General features: G+C 41.6%; 1 protein-coding gene across 4 annotated transcripts; it reads right to left on the bottom strand.

The window, feature by feature from the left end:
• Positions 1–4,212: 4,212 nt before the first annotated feature.
• septin3 (septin 3) lies at positions 4,213–17,509 on the bottom strand. Of its 4 annotated transcripts, none has more exons than XM_084041198.1 (11): positions 16,144–16,246; positions 15,502–15,693; positions 13,766–14,134; positions 13,439–13,567; positions 10,866–10,947; positions 10,186–10,323; positions 9,529–9,646; positions 8,889–8,984; positions 8,151–8,247; positions 7,815–7,866; positions 4,213–7,210 (listed from the first exon to the last, which is right to left on the bottom strand). In XM_084041198.1, exons 3-11 carry the CDS (start codon positions 14,130–14,132, stop codon positions 7,081–7,083), a joined length of 1,209 nt encoding a protein of 402 aa, XP_083897324.1. In that variant the 5' UTR covers positions 14,133–14,134; positions 15,502–15,693; positions 16,144–16,246; the 3' UTR covers positions 4,213–7,080. The 4 variants fall into 4 exon arrangements, with proteins under 4 accessions (XP_083897324.1, XP_083897325.1, XP_083897322.1 ...); XM_084041199.1 differs by having other exon boundaries at positions 15,572–15,693; XM_084041196.1 differs by lacking the exons at positions 15,502–15,693; positions 16,144–16,246 and adding an exon at positions 16,648–17,509.
• Between the last annotated feature and the right edge of the window lie 957 nt (positions 17,510–18,466).

Here is an 18,466-nt window from a genome sequence, read left to right as displayed (position 1 = left end):
TATTATAGAATGTGAATACAAGTGTGGATATAAGATTTTATCTTGCCGTTCAGGCTCTGCTACATTTTTCTCCCTGCTCAGCACAATTAGACAACCATCATTAAGTATTAAGAACAGGGAGTTATATACAACAACACCCCCATGGGGAACAGAACTAATAGCAGAGCAAGGGTTAGTAGGGTGAGGGTTCAAACAATTCCCTACAACACTGCAACAAAAAAAAGGGGGGGGGACTGCAGTTGCCTCCAACTCAGTCTGGTTAAAGGTAGCTTTCCACCATACAGACTACTGGTTTAAACTACTCAAAAATGACCCTAACACAATGGAAGGGTTAAAACAAAAACAAAAAAAATCTATCGATTAGTCACCCCTTGGAGACATGAATTCATGGATATTTTTTGTTTTTGTCACATTCCTAAACCAATAATTTGATGACCAGTGGACCGGTAAGCAGCGGTTCCGGTAGGAGACACAAAGAAGACTGTTTGTGTCTCCTACCAGAACTGCTGCCGGTCATCAAATTATTGGCTTAGGAATGTGACAAAAACAAAAAAATATCCATGAATTCAAGTCTCCATGCATGGGTGACTAATCGATAGGAAAAAAATGTTATGGCCAGGCTTTATCCACAAGTTTACTAGGGAGCTTACTGTGGAAAAGAAACCTGGAAGGCTGGGATCAATACCATTTTTGGTTTTCTGATTCGATCTGGAGCGGAATTAACTTTACGTCATCAGGCGGTCGGAACCCACAATGGGCACCCCCAGCGCTGTGCACCTCCAAAATGATTCCCCTGATTTAAAATTGGTTTAGTTTGGTATAATCGTTTTGTTTCTTTTGGTATAATAATCGTTTGGTATGTCCATATTTTATTCTAACTCGTAGCACGACTAGCAAGACTAAACTAATTGATTCACATTAAGTGGGGAACAAAAACTATGCGACACCAACCAGAACCCACCACCGGAACAAATCATTCTTTCTAAACCGGATCACACGGCTCAGTTTAGAATGAATACTACCAGGCTTTCCTCCAAGGTGGAAAGCCTGGTGACGCGAGGTTAGGGGAAAAGGGTGTGTGTGTGTGTGTGTGTGTGTGTGTGTGTGTGTGTGTGTGTGTGTGTGTGTGTGTGTGTGTGTGTGTGTGTGTGTGTGTGTGTGTGTGAATTATGGGCATCACTGATCCATGTCAGTCAACAATAATGTGGGAACACAACCTGACAGAAACCAAAAAGGGGCCACTCACACATGGGCGTGCAACAACGGATTTCAACCCGTTGTCGCATGCCCATGTGTGAGCGGCCAATCGCACGCAAATTCATTCTCATGCGCCTTAGGGGGCCACTCACACTCACACTCGACAATGTGGCAAAATCGCGGGGGGAGGCGGAGGGTCGCAACCATTTCAATTAATTTCCTATGGGAGTCATGTGATTATCAAGTGTCTGACGTGATTGTAAACCTACAGTATATGGCTAGATTCTGTCACAAAGTGAAAAGGAAAAACACAGGGAGAGACCCAATCGCAGGAATGCAGACACAGGAGCAGATAAGGTACTTTACGGTACTTTACTTGGAGTTAACCAGGAACAAAGAACACCTCAAACACAAGGGAAATAAAGCAAGCAGGCACAACACGGTGAGGAGATACAGACTCAAAATGCATCCGCGTCGTGGCACAAAACTATAACATCGCAAGGAACAGCAAAACACAAGCACTTATAAAGCAGAGTCATTAAGCCGAACCAGTGTGCAGCTGGGCACTCAGCTGGAAAAAGTTTCAAAATCAGAGAAGACCAGTGTGACCAGTGAAGACCCACCTCATGCTCTTTTTGACAGAAGAGCATGAGGTGGGAATTTGCTGTTGACTCATAGACCCTGCTGGTGTGTGCCAGGGCAATGAACAATCCAATGGAAAACACGTCGGTTCGTTTGGGCTTGCCACAGTGTGGTTTTGCCCACAAAACGAACACCTCCTCAAATTCAGTCCTCGCAAGGTAGAGCGTGCACAGGTCAAACGCTCTGTGCATGTGCCAACTGCCCGCACTGAGGCGGTATATAGGCCTGTCTCGACACCGCAGGTTCATATTCATGGGGTTATTATAAATATTGTTTTTTAGCTTTTTTCTTTTCTTTGTTCTGTTTTGCCCACGCCCTGGGTGACATGCCTGGCTGTGACGCCGTGTGACGGGTTCACATATTTTTTTTAATTTGGGGGGGGGGGGGGGGGTCTTTGGGGCAGCAGCTACGGTAGCACAATCATTGTGAACATAATAATGGCTGTCTCTTATCCTCTTGGGCAGGCTGCAGGGAAGCCTAGGGCCCCCTGTAGTCGCTGGTCACACCTGGAGTTGAGGCCTGTGGAGCGGGGCGCTGCACTGGCCTCTTCTGGCCTCATCTGGAGCCGCTGCTGTTTGGGCAAAGGATCAGTGAGGCTGTGGAGGGCTCCCTCTTGGGGATGCACATTGCTAATGCCTCTGCCTTCTTCCTCTATTCGCTGCAACTTTATGCACCATGTCAGAGACCAGTAGGGCTCACTCACTGCCACATCAAGGATCATCCTCCTCTCAGCTTCAGAGAGCATAGATAAGTTCAGTCATCTTGCTCTCTCCTGTATGGACGTCTACAAAGGTTGCATGGAACAGGAGGATACAACCTGACATTCATGTTTTTATTTTGTATGATGTTTTTACGGTGTGGCAGCAAAGGGGCTAGCCCTGTGTGTGTGTGTGTGTGTGTGTGTGTGTGTGTGTGTGTGTGTGTGTGTGTGTGTGTGTGTGCATGCATGCACGTTATTTCCAAAGCACGATTGGCAGAGTTGTTGGCCGGGTCTTGTCTGGGGCACTACAGTACATCTACCTCCTCGTTTTTTTGGAGTGCGTTCTCACATAGTCACTTCGCGCCTCACGCCGCCCATGACGCACACAACGACCTTCATGTAACTCTCGCGAGAACCTCCTCCATGTACTGCCGACTACGCCAGATGTAGTGAAGCGCACAGAGCGGGAATCCAACCCCAGTCTCTCACTCGGTAATCCGACGCAAAACCCACCGTACCAACAGAGCTATTGGCAGATTGGCAGAGTTGTTGTGGCCGGTTCTTGTCTGTCTGGGGCACTACACATGTACTGCATAGTCTTACCCAAACATTTCGTATCACCTACTATGGCAGTCATTTTGAGTGGAATAAACCACTCAAAATTCAATGGAAATGGGTATAAGCAATTTTATATGTTGCCTATTGGGGAGGAAATCATAAGGTCTTGAGGCAATCAGATAATTATACTTCGGGAAAATTGTAAGGAGTGTTTAGAGAAGTTGTCAAAAAGCACATTTACGTGGAATGGTTATTGTGAAAAATCTACCTTTGAACATCTACAGCCTGTTTTCTTGAAATGCATTAAACATATAGACCAATTAATTGTTTACTAACATTGAGACTGGATGCGCAGGTGATTGTTTCACGCAATCAATTTCCAACCTGTTGTTTCGGGGTGCGCTATAGTTTCAGCACACCCCAACCCCCTCTTGTGTGTTGGCTAGTGTGGCACGTCCTGGCGAGACCTGATAGAATGGGTTTCATTTAGCGCATACTGGTTGCACGCATACTGGTTCTTATCAGTGTGACGTCGTCTGTTAAAGGACAACTTTGTTTTTTTACAACCAAGGTTTATATTTTAGCTTGTAATTAAAGTAAATAAATGATGAGTGTAATTTTTTTTTCATTTACTGCTTTCTATAGTTTTAGCATTTTTTGCGATATTTTTTACAGTGGGCGGGGGCATTCTGTCCGGTGGCTAAATATGCCTTTTTTACACAATAAAAAAGGTCCGGCTGTCTGAGTTGGCCAGATGTGAGTTATTGGGGGCTAGAAGAGCTACTGTAAATAATAATAAAGAAAACGCCGGGTTAATGTGTTAAAAAAATACATATTTAGCCACCGGACAGAATGCCCCCGCCCACTGTGAAAACACTGTAAAAAAGATTGTGAAAATTGCTAAAACTATAGAAAGCAGTAAATGTATTTTTTTTAACACTCATCTTTTATTTACTTTAATTACAATCTAAAACATAAACATTGGTTGTAAAAAAACAAAGTTGTCCTTTAAGGGGTCTATAGAGCTGGGAGACAGTATAGTCACAATGCAGAGGAGGGGTTCGGGTCAGAATGTCTAAGAAATGTGGTGACAACATGCAACATGAGACCAAAAGTACTCTTCAAGAAAAGCATGGAAAACTTCCTTTATTAAATAAAGAATAAATTACAATAAATAATACATATATAAACAATAAAACACTGAATTCACATCCCAATGTATCACAACAACTTTGAGAAAGCTGGGTATTAAATAAAAAGAAAATTCACATTGTGAAATACTACTGATAGTGTCTGAAAGAGATGAGCAATACCTATGTGAACAGTGGGTTTATGAGTTTGGTAGCAGGAGTTAATTTATTCATATGCTGTTCACATATCACACATTCAGAAATAGTTGAATGAGTTGATTAAATAGCGTATTTATACCTGAATTGATTGGCTGTCTGGAGCAAACAGGTATCATGTGGCTAGTAGCATGCACACTAAGAAACATTGATTAGAAACAATGAGTTTCTGTAATCTTGTTTTAATTGCTCATTGAAAAAAATAAATGACTGCACTAAAACCACACTACAACTACACTTATTTACCCCCAAAATGTTAATGTTAAAACATGTTTTGGGGGGTCACGGACACCCATGAAAGATTTATAACAAACAGTTGATAAATATTGAGGGGAAAAAATATTTTAAATCATTGTGCATGATTTCTTCAAGAAACCTTGGTAAACATGTCATGAGCAAGTGAAAACTGGTTCATTTTGGAATGACTGCTCTGTTATTTTTGATCTGCATGAAGTCCTTCGACTTATTGTAAACCTTCTTGTATCGATACACTCTAGTATATGGCACAGTGCTGCCCCCAAGTGGTGGTGAGACGAAAGTTGGTCTCAATTTTATATTGGCACAAAATACTGGTCCCCAAACAGTTCAGAGTCACACCTGTCAAATGTTCACAGATTATCTGGATGGCACAGGACATGAAAAACAATATGTGTTTTCAGTTAAACTCAGCAAATTTTCATACTAATAAGTAATAGTGGTGTGCATTCTGACTAAACCACAACCATTCATGATTCATATGGGTTTGAGGTCAGAAAACAACCTTTCGATGACTGGCAGGTGCATTGAATGACATGAAAATGTATCCGATCAGTGATTCCCAACCTGTGGGCTGGGGCCCTCTGGTGGGCTGTGAGGGTATTGCAAGTGGGCTCTCAAATAATTGGCAAAACACTAAGATTTAAATGATAATATAACGTTCATATTTTTAAATAATTATGTAAAAAATGACATGCTATTTGTTTGGATCAGATGGGCGGCAGCAACCACTTTCTAGATTTTTAAGTGGGCCATGATCCAAAGGCTGGGAACCACTGTATTAGATAATCGTAGTCTAAAGAATAATTACACGTGGTTCAAGTTGGTGGGGGGATTACACTTAACCTCTTTGTTATTCCCTTAGTAGCAGCTAATGCTTTTAATTTGTCAAATTAACTTTGTATATGAGCAAATAACAGGTTATAGTTTGCTGTCATGCACAGCTGGCCATAAAGTTAAAAATACACTGTTACAGCCTATCCGTTTTAGAGACGTTCTATTGAGGTCAGTTAATGTGTAGTCAGCCAAAGGGGATTAGCATAACAATATACTTTGATTCCACAAGATTCCTTTTCCATGCCTCACGGTCTGATGAACTATGTATTATACTGCTGCAAGCACTTGCGTTCATTGAGGAAATATATTTATGGCATTTAGGACAAACATAGAAGAATCTCCATGGAATCTCTGTAGCATGTGTACGCAGTAAAATCCTCAGGGTTAATTCAATTTAAGGGTCCATTTGGTTAAATTTGGTCTCTCTCAGTGTTACATATGGATAAATTAACGCTGAGGATTTTACTTAACACATCCTGTAAACAACGGACAGAGCTACTTTTCATGTTAAATTAAATAGAGAGAAATATTAATAGGGGAATTTGTTTTATATGAGATATAAAACAAGACATAAAGCATGCCTCAGTGCTTTTTTTTTGACGGGTAGCTGCGTTTGAGGGGATAATGCAGTAACCTACACAGTGGTTCTCAAAGTGGGTCCCAGGGACCCTCAGGGTTCCTGGAACACTTCAGCAATTTCAGTTGTCCGAATGAATCCCTGTTTTCCTGAGTTGAGACACCAGGTGTGTTACAAATACTAATATGGATTTAATGATCTTATGAAATATTTTTCATGAAGAAAAAAAACTAACTAACTAATTTCTTAAGGCCTCTACACACCAAGACTCCCGACTAACTCTGCTACTATGTCAGGTGCTCAAATCGGGTGATGTCAGGTATTTACAGTAACCACTTAAATCCTATACTTAAGTTGACCGGGTCCCTCAGGGTTCTATACTTGGTCCGCTCCTTTTTTTTCCCACTTTTCTTTCCTACACCAAATGTCTGTCCCTTCCTGGCAATCCCTGCCACAGATTCAACATACTTGGTTGGGTGATCGGACCCTGCTAATGCCTGACTACAATGAACAGTGCAAGACACACTGCAGAAACTGATTATTGGCCATAGGCGCTCCACGATGGCCCGATGACACCTTGGTGTGTAGAGGACTTTAAGCATGATGTGGCATGCTCCAGATGGGATTGCCCTCTCATCTCAATACTCTTGTGCAGAACTTTAAAAACTGCTGGAATGCTGGAATTGACAATTTAGGCATTTAGCAGACACTCTTATCCAGAGTGACTTACAAGTGCAAAATCTGAGTAAAGGGTTTAAGATGCAAATGTGGAGATGGACTTGAGGATGGCAGTTGGGAAACGAGATGGTAACGGTTAGGACTTAAATTAGATTGTAATGATATACACAGCTACAACTATTATCCAAGCATGCAGTGATGCCATGTCATCAAAATACAGAATCATCTATTAGCCTCATTGCACTGTTTTGGTTCTTGATCTCTCTTTCCCCCCCCCCCCCCATGACTAATTACAGGTTGCTTTCTATGGTATCATTGGAGGATATGGGGTGCAGACCTCCATTCGCGTTGAGTCTCTTGGCACGATACGTTTCATAATGAATGTTGTGGGTGACCTCCTTCAAGTCCTGGAGGTGAGACCTGAAAGAGGGATGGAGAGAATGTCAATCAGTTATTGTGATAATACAGCTTTAATGTTACCATATTGTGGGATACAATTAAAGGGGGTGTAAGAGATATCTTTTTTATTTTCAGAACAGGGGTCTCCCCAGTGGTGTGTTCTACCGTCAGATGCTGTGTACGGCGTATACCTTGAGATTTTTTTTCGTCGCTACCGTATACCTTCAAAAACTGTTTCATCCATTGAAAACGCGAGAGCGTATACCCACGACCACGCACATCGTATCGTAGCGTATACCTTCCGAAAAAAACTAGAACACAACACTGGGTCTCCCCATTGCTCCAGCTCTTTAGTAAACAGAAAATACATTTTCAGGTAAGGGAACCAATTTTATCCAACCAGACTAGAGAACTCCACAGTCATCATTTATCAGCTTCAATTTTATAGTGTTCCAGTTCCAATTTTGCCTGCTCTTTTTTTTTCTCATCACTTCCAATTTCACCCATCTATCCTGTATCCTATATGAGTTCTCTCTCTTGATTGGATGAAATGTGTAACCCAACCTGAAAATGCTGTTGAGGAAAAATATCACTTACATGTATATCACCTAAACTATTGTTTTACCTGATCAGGAAATCTCTCAGTTGAGAAAATTCACAATGGTTGGGGTTCTCAACTGCAAAGATAAAACATAAACAAATCAGGACAAGAAACTGGCCAAGACACTAGATAGGGGACCTACGGTATCTTGCACGCTGCCTTACCCCGTATAAAAGTTTTTGGCATTTTTTCTATTTTGAAAAAATTATAATAATTAGAATATAGCTGATCTACATCGACACGTTGTGAGCAAGATAGGGCCCAAAAGGCATACATATTTTACACCCTTTAACAAACAATCCAAAAATGTCTGCGGTGAAGGGAGAGGACCGTCACTACTAACAGAAGCCAGGAACCTACCTTCTACAACTCCCCATGGTGTCTTCCTGCCCAGAACTCGTTTGCTGTTCACTTGATACTCTTTGTCACTGCCCACCACAGCAAAGGGCATCGCCTCCTAGGAACATTTAAGCAAGGTTTGATATACCGTGGAAAACAGTACAATATTTATGGGGTGCAACGTACATGAGGAACACATTGTACTGCAAAGCATACACATATTGCATTACAGTAAACAACTGTACACCCCTGGACCATTTTATTCGCTCAGGGAAAAACATTACAGAACATTTAAAATGTCAAAAATCTGAGGCGGTGCATCATTTGTTTCAATCAAACCCAGTTTCATTCCTGCATTTTCTTGGATGTGTAAAAAACTGATTGACCAATGAAAGATTGCATCGGATGTGCAAAGATCATGTGTGCATAGGGCAGAATTCTTTAACCTCTTAAGCCCTATTTTATACTTTATCTTACAACGGTGTCTTGCATAAATAGTGAAAATAGCCAATCTACTGTACAACCTCACAACACAACGCATAGTCAGCTTGTAGATCGGCTATTTTTGTGCTTTTTTTTATTATTGTATAAATTGTTTGCCTGATGACATGCCTAAAATTTGGACGCCAGACTGAAAGTGGTTAATATATGAGTAATGAGTGTGTTCATGTTAGGTGAATAGCATTACGAATATCATACTGTATAATTCAAGACTGTATATAATGTAAGGCAATGCATGGAGAAAATACAATCCCTTACCCTGATCTTGTCATTTTCACTCTTATCTTCCATGTCTTCGTCAAACTCTTTCTGTGGATAATATTCAATACCACCCATTTCCAGCTCCTTCCTTACCTATAAGGCAACACAAAGAAAGTGAGAATACAAAAAATATATCATATAATGTTTTTTTAGGAGAGCATTTTTACTACTTTGCAACTTTGACGATTATCTTGGAGTCTTGTCCTTGAAGTTATCTCTATAATTAGTGCATATAATCTAGAGGTGTTTGCAGTTACTTGTAGGGTTGTCCCCTCATAGTTTGGCCATAGTTGACCAAGACTTTGTTTGTTGATTAGTTGTTTTCATATTGTTGTTTTTCCCATGCACATCAATTGTAAACTCTAGATATAACCCTATAATTCTACCAATCTATAACTTCAATAAATAATTGTCAGTAGCTATTGAAATCAACATTAGAATGTTAATTTCTCAACCTCACCGACCTGAAAATATTGGTTTCTGCACGATTGTATGCAGCAAACATAATATCACAGATTTGCTGATTACATCAACAAATGGATTAGTCGACAAATTCTAGACTATTAATCGACTAATAATTCCTTTAGTTGTGGACAGCCCGAGTGACTTTGATGAATTTAAACAGAAACTCTCTAACCCTCTGTTTGAAATCCTGCCTCTCCTCAATGGTCATTGTGTCAGCCTTGGCAATGACGGGGATGATGTTGACTGAGTGACTCAAGCGTTTCATGAACTCAATGTCTAGCTGCCGAAGACTGGAAGAGCATGAGCGGGAAACAGAGAGAGAGGAAAAAGAAAGAGCATAAAACAGTGAAAGTACAATCAAGATAATGTCCCACTTTAAGTCTTTGGGGATGGTGACATGCCAGCAGACAAAATATTCTTCTGATACAATGGTCCTTACAAAAATATATTGGGTACCTAAGCTGGAAAGCACAAAAGTCTGTATCCGTTAATCTGTTCAAATGCAATTTCACAGTTGTCTTGAGCCAGAATGGAGCTGTTCAAAGCAGTCTTTATTCTGTCTTGAAACACACATTGGCACACCATGGCTCAGTGATGCTGACAATCTGTTTCAAATTCCAATCGGTTTTCTGGATGTGAATTAATGAGACTGTGTGTGCGGGTACGTGTGTGCATCAATGTTTTTGTAAATGGCAGATTATGCTGGATTCGTTTGAATGCCATTTACAATGGATTGCTAAAAACAAGCGCTCCTCTGATCAGGCACTTAAGAATCCTCAGTGTGATTGATTACTTTACTAATCTCCTATGACAAGACAGTTTAACTCACGAGTGTCCAGTCGGTGAGATGAAATAGAGACAGCAGTGCACTCTGGTATCAGGGATGCGCTTCTTTCTTGTTATGTTGACCTCCTCCTTAAGGAACTTCTCGTACTGCTCATTGATGTATTTGGCAATGGGCTCCCAGCTGTGGGAGTATTTCAAAAATAGGATTGAAATAAAATTACAAAATAAATACATACATAAATAAATAAATAAATAAATGAATAAATAAAGTAAACTAAAATAAAACCGGTATAGGTTAGACTAGAGCAGGGTTTGATTTGCAAAGGGGATGGGGTAAATCCATGCATCTGCTTTTGATATCCCCCCTATAGTTATCTTAAATGCATTTGCTCTTGGGAAATGTAGACTGTCTAATATGTTTCGAATTCATGTTTAATAATATCACGATTTAACAAATGTCAACAAGTATTATAACTACATTAACCCCGGTGTCCCTATTTTGGCAAATTTTCTAAATGAAAAACGTTAATTTTTTTCCTTCTTTTTTTTTTTTTTACAAAATGAATCCTGGTTGTTTAAAACTAATAAGTAGGATTGATTTGTAATAATTTTAAGTTATATTTTTCAAGTTTTGCTAGACAAGGGAGGTATAGCTCTTGACAAGATAAGATTGATGACATTTATATGGATATCACTACACATGCAATGTATCACATAGCCCACCAGTTGTCATTGTTGATCAGGTCCCCAAAGCCTGGAGTATCAATTACTGTCAGCTTCATCTTCACACCACCCTCTTCAATGTCTGAAACAAAGCCAGAGTAATTGATCAAATCACAACACAAAATGTTGCTTTTGGTTGCCGTGTGTAGCAATACCATATATCTATATATTAGATCTGTTCAACTGATGTACATGCAACCAGTGGCCACTGCCACAAAATTCATGTTTACTGCTTTTAGTTTACTGAGGAATCTCTACTTACCAGAAGGGCCGTGTTAACTTCAGAATGGGCCCTATATGCAACCCCCACTACACAATTAAGATATGCGTCAACCGTCAAGTTATTTTCTTTATCTCAGTATAAAATTTAGAGACAGCAGGTGTCAGAGGCTACTCTTTCTTTACCATCTAAAACCAAACAAACTCAGCTGATTGACATCAGAGGCCTCGCTGCCTCGCCCACACCCCCATCCATAGCCTTCTCAAGGCACAGCAAGTTGAGCATAAACAAACAGAGATTGAACCACTGAGCAGTAAGCATTACTACTAGGGGTGTCACGATTCACTTACCTCACGATTCGATTCAAAATCGATTCCTAGGGTGCCGATTCGATTAAAATTGCGATTCTGCGATTAATTGATATTCGATTCGATTCTGCGATTTATTGCGATTTTCTAGGGTGCCGATTCGATTAAAATTGCGATTCTGCGATTAATTGATATTCGATTCTGCGATTTTCTACCCCAAATCGCTTTGCTTTAATTATACTAGAACATTTTAATATAATATAAACCATGAAAAGTTGAATCATACACTTCAATGCAGCCTGATCATGTCAGGCAGTCTTTATGACATTGATTTCAGACAAATTGCCAGTGAAAAAGGTACTAACTTTTTTTTCCCCCAAAAAAATCGATTTTAATATTTTGAATCGATTTTTAAAATCGTGGCATTAAGAATCGCGATTTATTCATGAATCGATTTTTTTTGACAGGCCTAATTACTACGATACAGCCCGAAAATATTTTTTTAATTTAATAAAAGTTTGATTTCCCAGTAGGTTTGTATTGTCCTTACCCAAAAAGAGAAAGGAAAAGTAAAAAAAAAAAAAAAAAAGCGGTTGCATTGCCCACGCCTGTCGAATTCCACAGACCTTCCATTTGATTAGTTAGTCAGTCTACTTTTCACAGTCAGTTTGCACTCTTTAGACATTCTCCACAGACGTTTTGGTTACAACGGGTACTCTGACAACGGGTCTAACAGGTATTCCATAACAGGGTGGGGCATGCATTCCCTATTTTCATTGTTCCCAACTTGATCGTTCCCGAGTGGGCCGGTACCCAATGGGGGATAACAAGTCTAATGTAACAGAAAGAGCGGAATATTACTCACTACCATGTAAAGCTGCACAATCAAAAGTAATCGTGAAACAATTAATTCAAACATCTTATTTGGGCAGGTGTTGCACCTCCACCTTGTCCTCTCATCGCATTACACATAGGTTAATGACCAGAACACTGTACAACGCACATCTCCATGTCCAAAAGGCTCACAGAGGCACAATAAATTCCCAGAGGTCATTACAGTACATACAGTACCATTTGTCCTCTGCATTTAACCATCCTAATTATTTGGAGCAGTGGGCAGTGCCTGGGGAGCAGTTCGGGAGTTTCGTACAATATCTTGTTGAAAAACACTTCAACATGATGCCAGGGGGAGCAGGGGTCTAACCAGGAACGTTTCAAATGGGGCCGCACTACCGCCTGAGCCACTGCCACCCTTATAGTAGGAGAACAAATATACTACACAGTACACACAACAGCCAGAATATGACTGGCTTTTGACAAGCAACATTATAAAGTACATTGACATTGTGTGCATGAAATGTAACTGCCTTTGGAAATATCTGGAATTTGTCCTCTGCATTTACCCACAGGAGCAGTGGGTGCTATTAATACAGGGCCGTCTTGCTCAGGAAGACTTTAACACATAGACTGGGCGGGTGGAGGGTCGAACTTGCGACCTTCTGATCCCCAGACAGCCTCTACCCACTCAGCTACGGCCGCCCCAAACAATCACTGCTCTCAACTGAAGGATTTGCTGTGTCATGTAAATGAACACAGAACCACTGGAAACTAAGACTGTACTCAATACATGGGTTTTACACTACTTATATAGCCCACATATTATACTGTATATAGCATGAATAAAATGAATATATCCAGTTTAAATTAAAGCAATGCAGAAAGGTCAAAATGAGATGTCATGTCAGTATTGATTTATGAATTCTGCTCTCGACTGGAATCCTAGGGAGATTTTAAAGACAAGAGTCGTGGCCTTTAAAACATAATTATCACTCTGGGGAAGGTTAATATGCTAAGACAGTTATTCTTTCCAATGTCGTTACAACATCCCTTGTGTGTGGGTGAGTGAAAAAGAGAGAGCTTTTGAAAGAGAATCTCTCGTATTCATTTATCCATTTGTAACTCAGAGAGTGTACAAATGGAATCAAATGGATCCATGAGTTAAATGGAGTCTGCTGGACACTCAGGATTTTCCTGTGTATACTCACAGTGGGCCACTGATTTGATCTCCACAGTCTTAGGGATCTTCTCGTCGCGAGCCCACCCACCACTCCTCCTGCTGATCTGGGACTTGAACAGTGTGTTCACCAAAGTCGACTTCCCCAGTCCACTATTACCTGCGAGGGAGAGAGTGTTAGAAAGGGAATGATGGTGCATAGAGGAGAGAAGAGCGAGAGAGAGCGAGAGAGAGAGAGAGAGAGAGAGAGAGAGAGAGAGAGAGAGAGAGAGAGAGAGAGAGAGAGAGAGAGAGAGAGAGAACAATATTGTTCCTTGTTAACATAATTCACACATCAAGTAGATCACTTGGGACTTACCCACTACCATGATATTGAAGTCAAATCCAGTCTTCACGGTCTTCTTTCTCATCTGCTCGATGATGGTGTCTATACCAATATATCCCAGCAGTGTGGATCCACCACTACTAGTGTTGTGAGAGCCCCCCTGGCTGAGCACTGCATTATGAACCCCACTTTGGACTGTGGCATGAGTCCCACCATGGCCACCATGACCCCCGATCAGAACTGGAATGGCACTGGGAGGAGGGGCGGGGGCAGGGGCCGCACCACCGATCCCTGGCCCCTGGGGTGGAAAGGGGCTTGATGGAGAAGGAGCCCCCACATGGGGGGGCTTGGCAGGGACGGCTGGTTTGGGTTTTACCTCAGGGGGAACAATATCTGACATGTCTATATAGGGGAGGAAGGGAAAATAATTACTTGACAGAACTCTCAAAACAAATCTGCATTGCTTGGTTGCTGAAGACTAACTACAGTGTGACAATGTATCATCATATCTAACAAGATCAACTTTTTCCCTCGACACCAGATGATCTCTTTGCTGAAATGAGCAGATCTACAAGCTTGCCTATTTTCGCTGAACTAATGCCTATTATAGCAGAATAGGGATACTAGGGTTTATGTGGGTCTTTTTCCAGTGTGAGGCATTTTATGTTCTGCTATTGTTCTACATTCAAGAATTAGGATACAGCTAAAGGTTTAGAAGATGGTAACATAGCATCCATAAGGCTGCATCATGATAGGCATGCTGTAGACCCTTTAGGTTAATGTATACACAATTACACATGGGTCAAATCATCATTACAGATCACGGATCTTACAGGGCACTGTGGCAGTCAATGCATCAGCTTGATTCACAATGACAGTAATTGTGGCCATACAGCCTTGCTCTATCTGTTCTAACAGCATGTGCACGCACGCACGCACGCACGCACGCACACACACACTCACTACTCTTTCTCTCTCTCTCTCTCTCTCTCTCTCTCTCTCTCACACACACACACACACACACACACACACACACACACACACACACACACACACACACACACACACACACACACACACACACACACACACACACACACAGACAGACAGACAGACAGACAGACAGACAGACAGACAGACAGACAGACAGACAGACAGACAGACAGACAGACAGACAGACACACACACACACACACACACACACACACACACACACACACACACACACACACACACACACACACACACACACACACACACACACACACACACTCTCACAAATATGCTTTCACCCAAAGAGCATAAATCGCCATATTAAGTAAACCTCTATTGTAATAGCCTAAACATCCAAATTCTCAAACATGGAGTTTCTCTGGCCGAATCCCAGCAGACCACTCATCGCCCTTGATTGGATAATAGCTGGCGATCCTGTGGCCATTGGCACTGATGAGAAGCTTGTTTCCCAAAGGGTGTCAAGTTAAAATAAGCCTCATATACTCCTGTCTAGGTCGCCATAATGACTACAGCATGTGAGACAGAAAGAAAACCGTATATCTTCAACATCCATGCGTCATCTTGAAATACACCAGGACTAGTTAATTAGACCTCAGAACGGCAGAACCTATTAAGCAACCCCCATTGTCTCTCTCCATCCATCCATGCCGTTATAAACTAGCCATCGTTAGCTAGCGGTAGCGGGCTAGCGCGCTACGCGGCCGCCCGTACAGACAGACTGCAGGGAGGATGTGAAACAGCACTAGTCGACTTACCAATGAATTGAACTATCAATCGTTCGGAGCAGAAACGCGTTGTTTCAGGGCTGATCAATCTATAATGCACCTTTCAGATGATAGCGACGGATGTCCAGCACGGTGAGGTAATAAGATGTAGACACGGGTCATGTGATGTCTCTCTGGTACCTCTTCTTCACTCTCTCCCTCTCTGCTCGAGATGAACCCCCCCTTTCCGTTACCAAGGCAACAAGAGGAGAGGGAGCGGGGGGATGCAGCGCGCATGCTCAATTAAGACTTGCTCAAAGGGACATGGTGGCATCTTATTTTATACTATATGGGTGGCATCTTGGCTTCTATATTAGCGCATGACTATTTTAGGAAACGTTTGCGATTTAAATCATGGTTTGCCAGCAAATTTACTAAACTAAACGTATAGCTAACTCACAAAAATATCTGTCCAGTGTCAGTAGTCTATATAAATGCACCATTTACCATATGTCTTTAATTTAATCTACAATTTATTCTACAACTATCATGATGATTTAAGAACTAATGATTTAATATGTACAGTGACTATGGGTTCAGTTGATAGTATAAGCAGAAATAAGTCTTAATTTATATAGCCCAGTTAAAAAGGTGAAGCAACTGAATAACACTGGTTGGTGATACAGCACTCACATGTTATCTCCTTGTAGTTTCTCTTGTATTCTTCTCTCGTTTTCTTCGGTACATGTTTTCTTTGTATTTGTTTTTCTCTGCAGAGCGCCGTTGTTTCGTTGTTTACCCGTACAAGTCACTTTTACAGACAGACTGTACCAACGCATGTTGTTTTATCTCTTTTCAGCATGTCTGTTACTCTGCTGATATGGAGCTAGTACATCTCAAATCCCTCCTCTGTGACGAGGCCCCCTCTCTGAGTACCTCTCTTTCACTCATATTACTTTCCCTGCGGAGTAAACGAGTCAAAAAGAAGAAGAAATGACCCCCAACATGTAGGCAGCCTATGTTTTCAAGTGTTAGTGATCACTGTGAAATAGCGTAGCAGATCTACAAGCTCACAATGTGTCCCATCACGGCATGTTATGAGCTTGTAGAGTGTCTATCTTTGCTGCATGACACCATCATACAACAAAGTAAAATAGAGCTTAAGTGGTTAATTTTTGCAGCTATTCTTGTACTCACCCATTGACACATATACTGATCCAGGGTGATACATGGTGACATAATATGGATCCTCTGGGTCCTCTGCGATATATACCCTGCCTGGCAAAGGGTGATGTGGTGTCTGTGATGGAAAGGTAACTGTTGTCACCTCATTTGGTTTCTGGCAGTCCATGCCCTTTGGTTGGAACGGCAATTCAAAGACCCCCTTTGAACCAGTGCCAGCTCCTGTTGTGTTGAACGAGTTGTGCCCCACCATGGATGGTGGCCAGCTTACAGTGCATTTTTCTAAGGAATATTCTCGTGGCTTTGTGGATCCCTTGTGGTCAGGTGGTGCAGACATAGCTGTTTGATTCAGTTCCAGGTCACTGGGATTCACACCTTTGAGGTTTATGTTTTGCACAGATTGCTCGTAATCAAACAGGTGTTTCTTTGGTACACTGCAAAGTTTCGAAACTTGTCCATGTACTGATGTGTCAGGAGCAGAAGTCTGTGACTTAAAAGTTTGTGAAGCCTCCTGTATTTGATGTACCACAAGGCCTGTTTTACATTTATTCAATCTGGGTAACCCATACCGAGGAGCTTCAGGTTTCTGATCACTGTTTTTTGACTGGCTGCCGTTATCCAATGAAATGCAGTCTGAATGGCTGACTCCGATCTGTGGGTCCATCTGTGAATTTTGACACTGAGCTTTAGACCAGAATCTAGGTTTCTGGATGGCCGTAGTGTTTCTTGATGTGCAAGTCTGTTGAAAGTGTTGGTAAGAGGATTCTGCTGACACAGTATTTGCGAACTCTTCCAGCTGGCATGTCTTCTGGTGATCACTCTTTGAGAATGTTGATGCCCTACTTTCAGTGTATAAGTCATAATGCCTTCTCCTGGCTTCTTTAGAGGGTGGAAGATTTGTACTTCTGTTCGGCAGAACAGTGTCAGTACAAGACTGGTGGTAGGTTACACTTGCGGGCTGGGGCTGAGTGTAGTATTTAGGAAGATAGTCTGCAGTCGTTTTTGAGGATCTACGGTTTGACTGAGCAGCCAGTTCATCACTCGCTGACTGGGATTCTCTCTCAGCATTTGTGACTGTAATCCCAACAGACACACAATTACTTTGTCTACCTGTCACTCCATCGGACAGACTTCCACTTCCTTGTCGCTCTTTGATATTTGACTTAGCTTTAGACATTGTGCCAAGTTCTCCTTTTCCAAGAGGAGGCATTGGTAAAGGTTTTGTTTTCCTTAAACTAAGCTTGTCTTGTAACAGGCTGGAAGTCTGATACATCTCTCTATTCAGTATATCCTTTGAAGATCTTCTCAATTCAGAACGAGTAAAGTCCAATAAAACATTTTGATCAAGAACGTCACACTTTGATTCCTTGGAGAACCTTGGTATACCAGACTCGGGCTGAGTCTTTGAATTAGAGATGGGAATTGATTTAGCCCTTCTTTCTTGGGCTACTGGAGAGCTCTGTTTGGCTTCCTGGCTGTCAAAAGGCATCATCTGGGACATAGCTGTTGGAGATGGACTTAATCTTGGTGTGAGGCGAGTTGGCGATATACTTGTCTTATGCTGTAACAATGAGGATGAGACATTTGACTGTGAGACAGGGAGATTTAGATAATTGCTTGGCTTTAGTTTCTGAGTGGGGAGAGTGGGAGAAGAATTTGGCTTTGGGGCAATAGGAATAAAGGACTTGTTGGGCTTTGTGGAGAGAGCTGGAGAGACGGGGTATGTTTTAGGTTTGGTCCGGGGGAGAGTTGCTGCTCTCTCTCCATCGTTTATCTGTGAAAGCTGGTAACGTTCACTTATAGATGCCTGGCTTGGTGTCTTGATTGAAACACA

Source organism: Gymnoscopelus microlampas, assembly GCF_963454915.1.
Source record: "Gymnoscopelus microlampas genome assembly, chromosome: 2".
Classification (NCBI taxonomy): Eukaryota; Metazoa; Chordata; class Actinopteri; order Myctophiformes; family Myctophidae; genus Gymnoscopelus; species Gymnoscopelus microlampas.
This window is presented reverse-complemented; position numbering and strand designations above follow the sequence as displayed.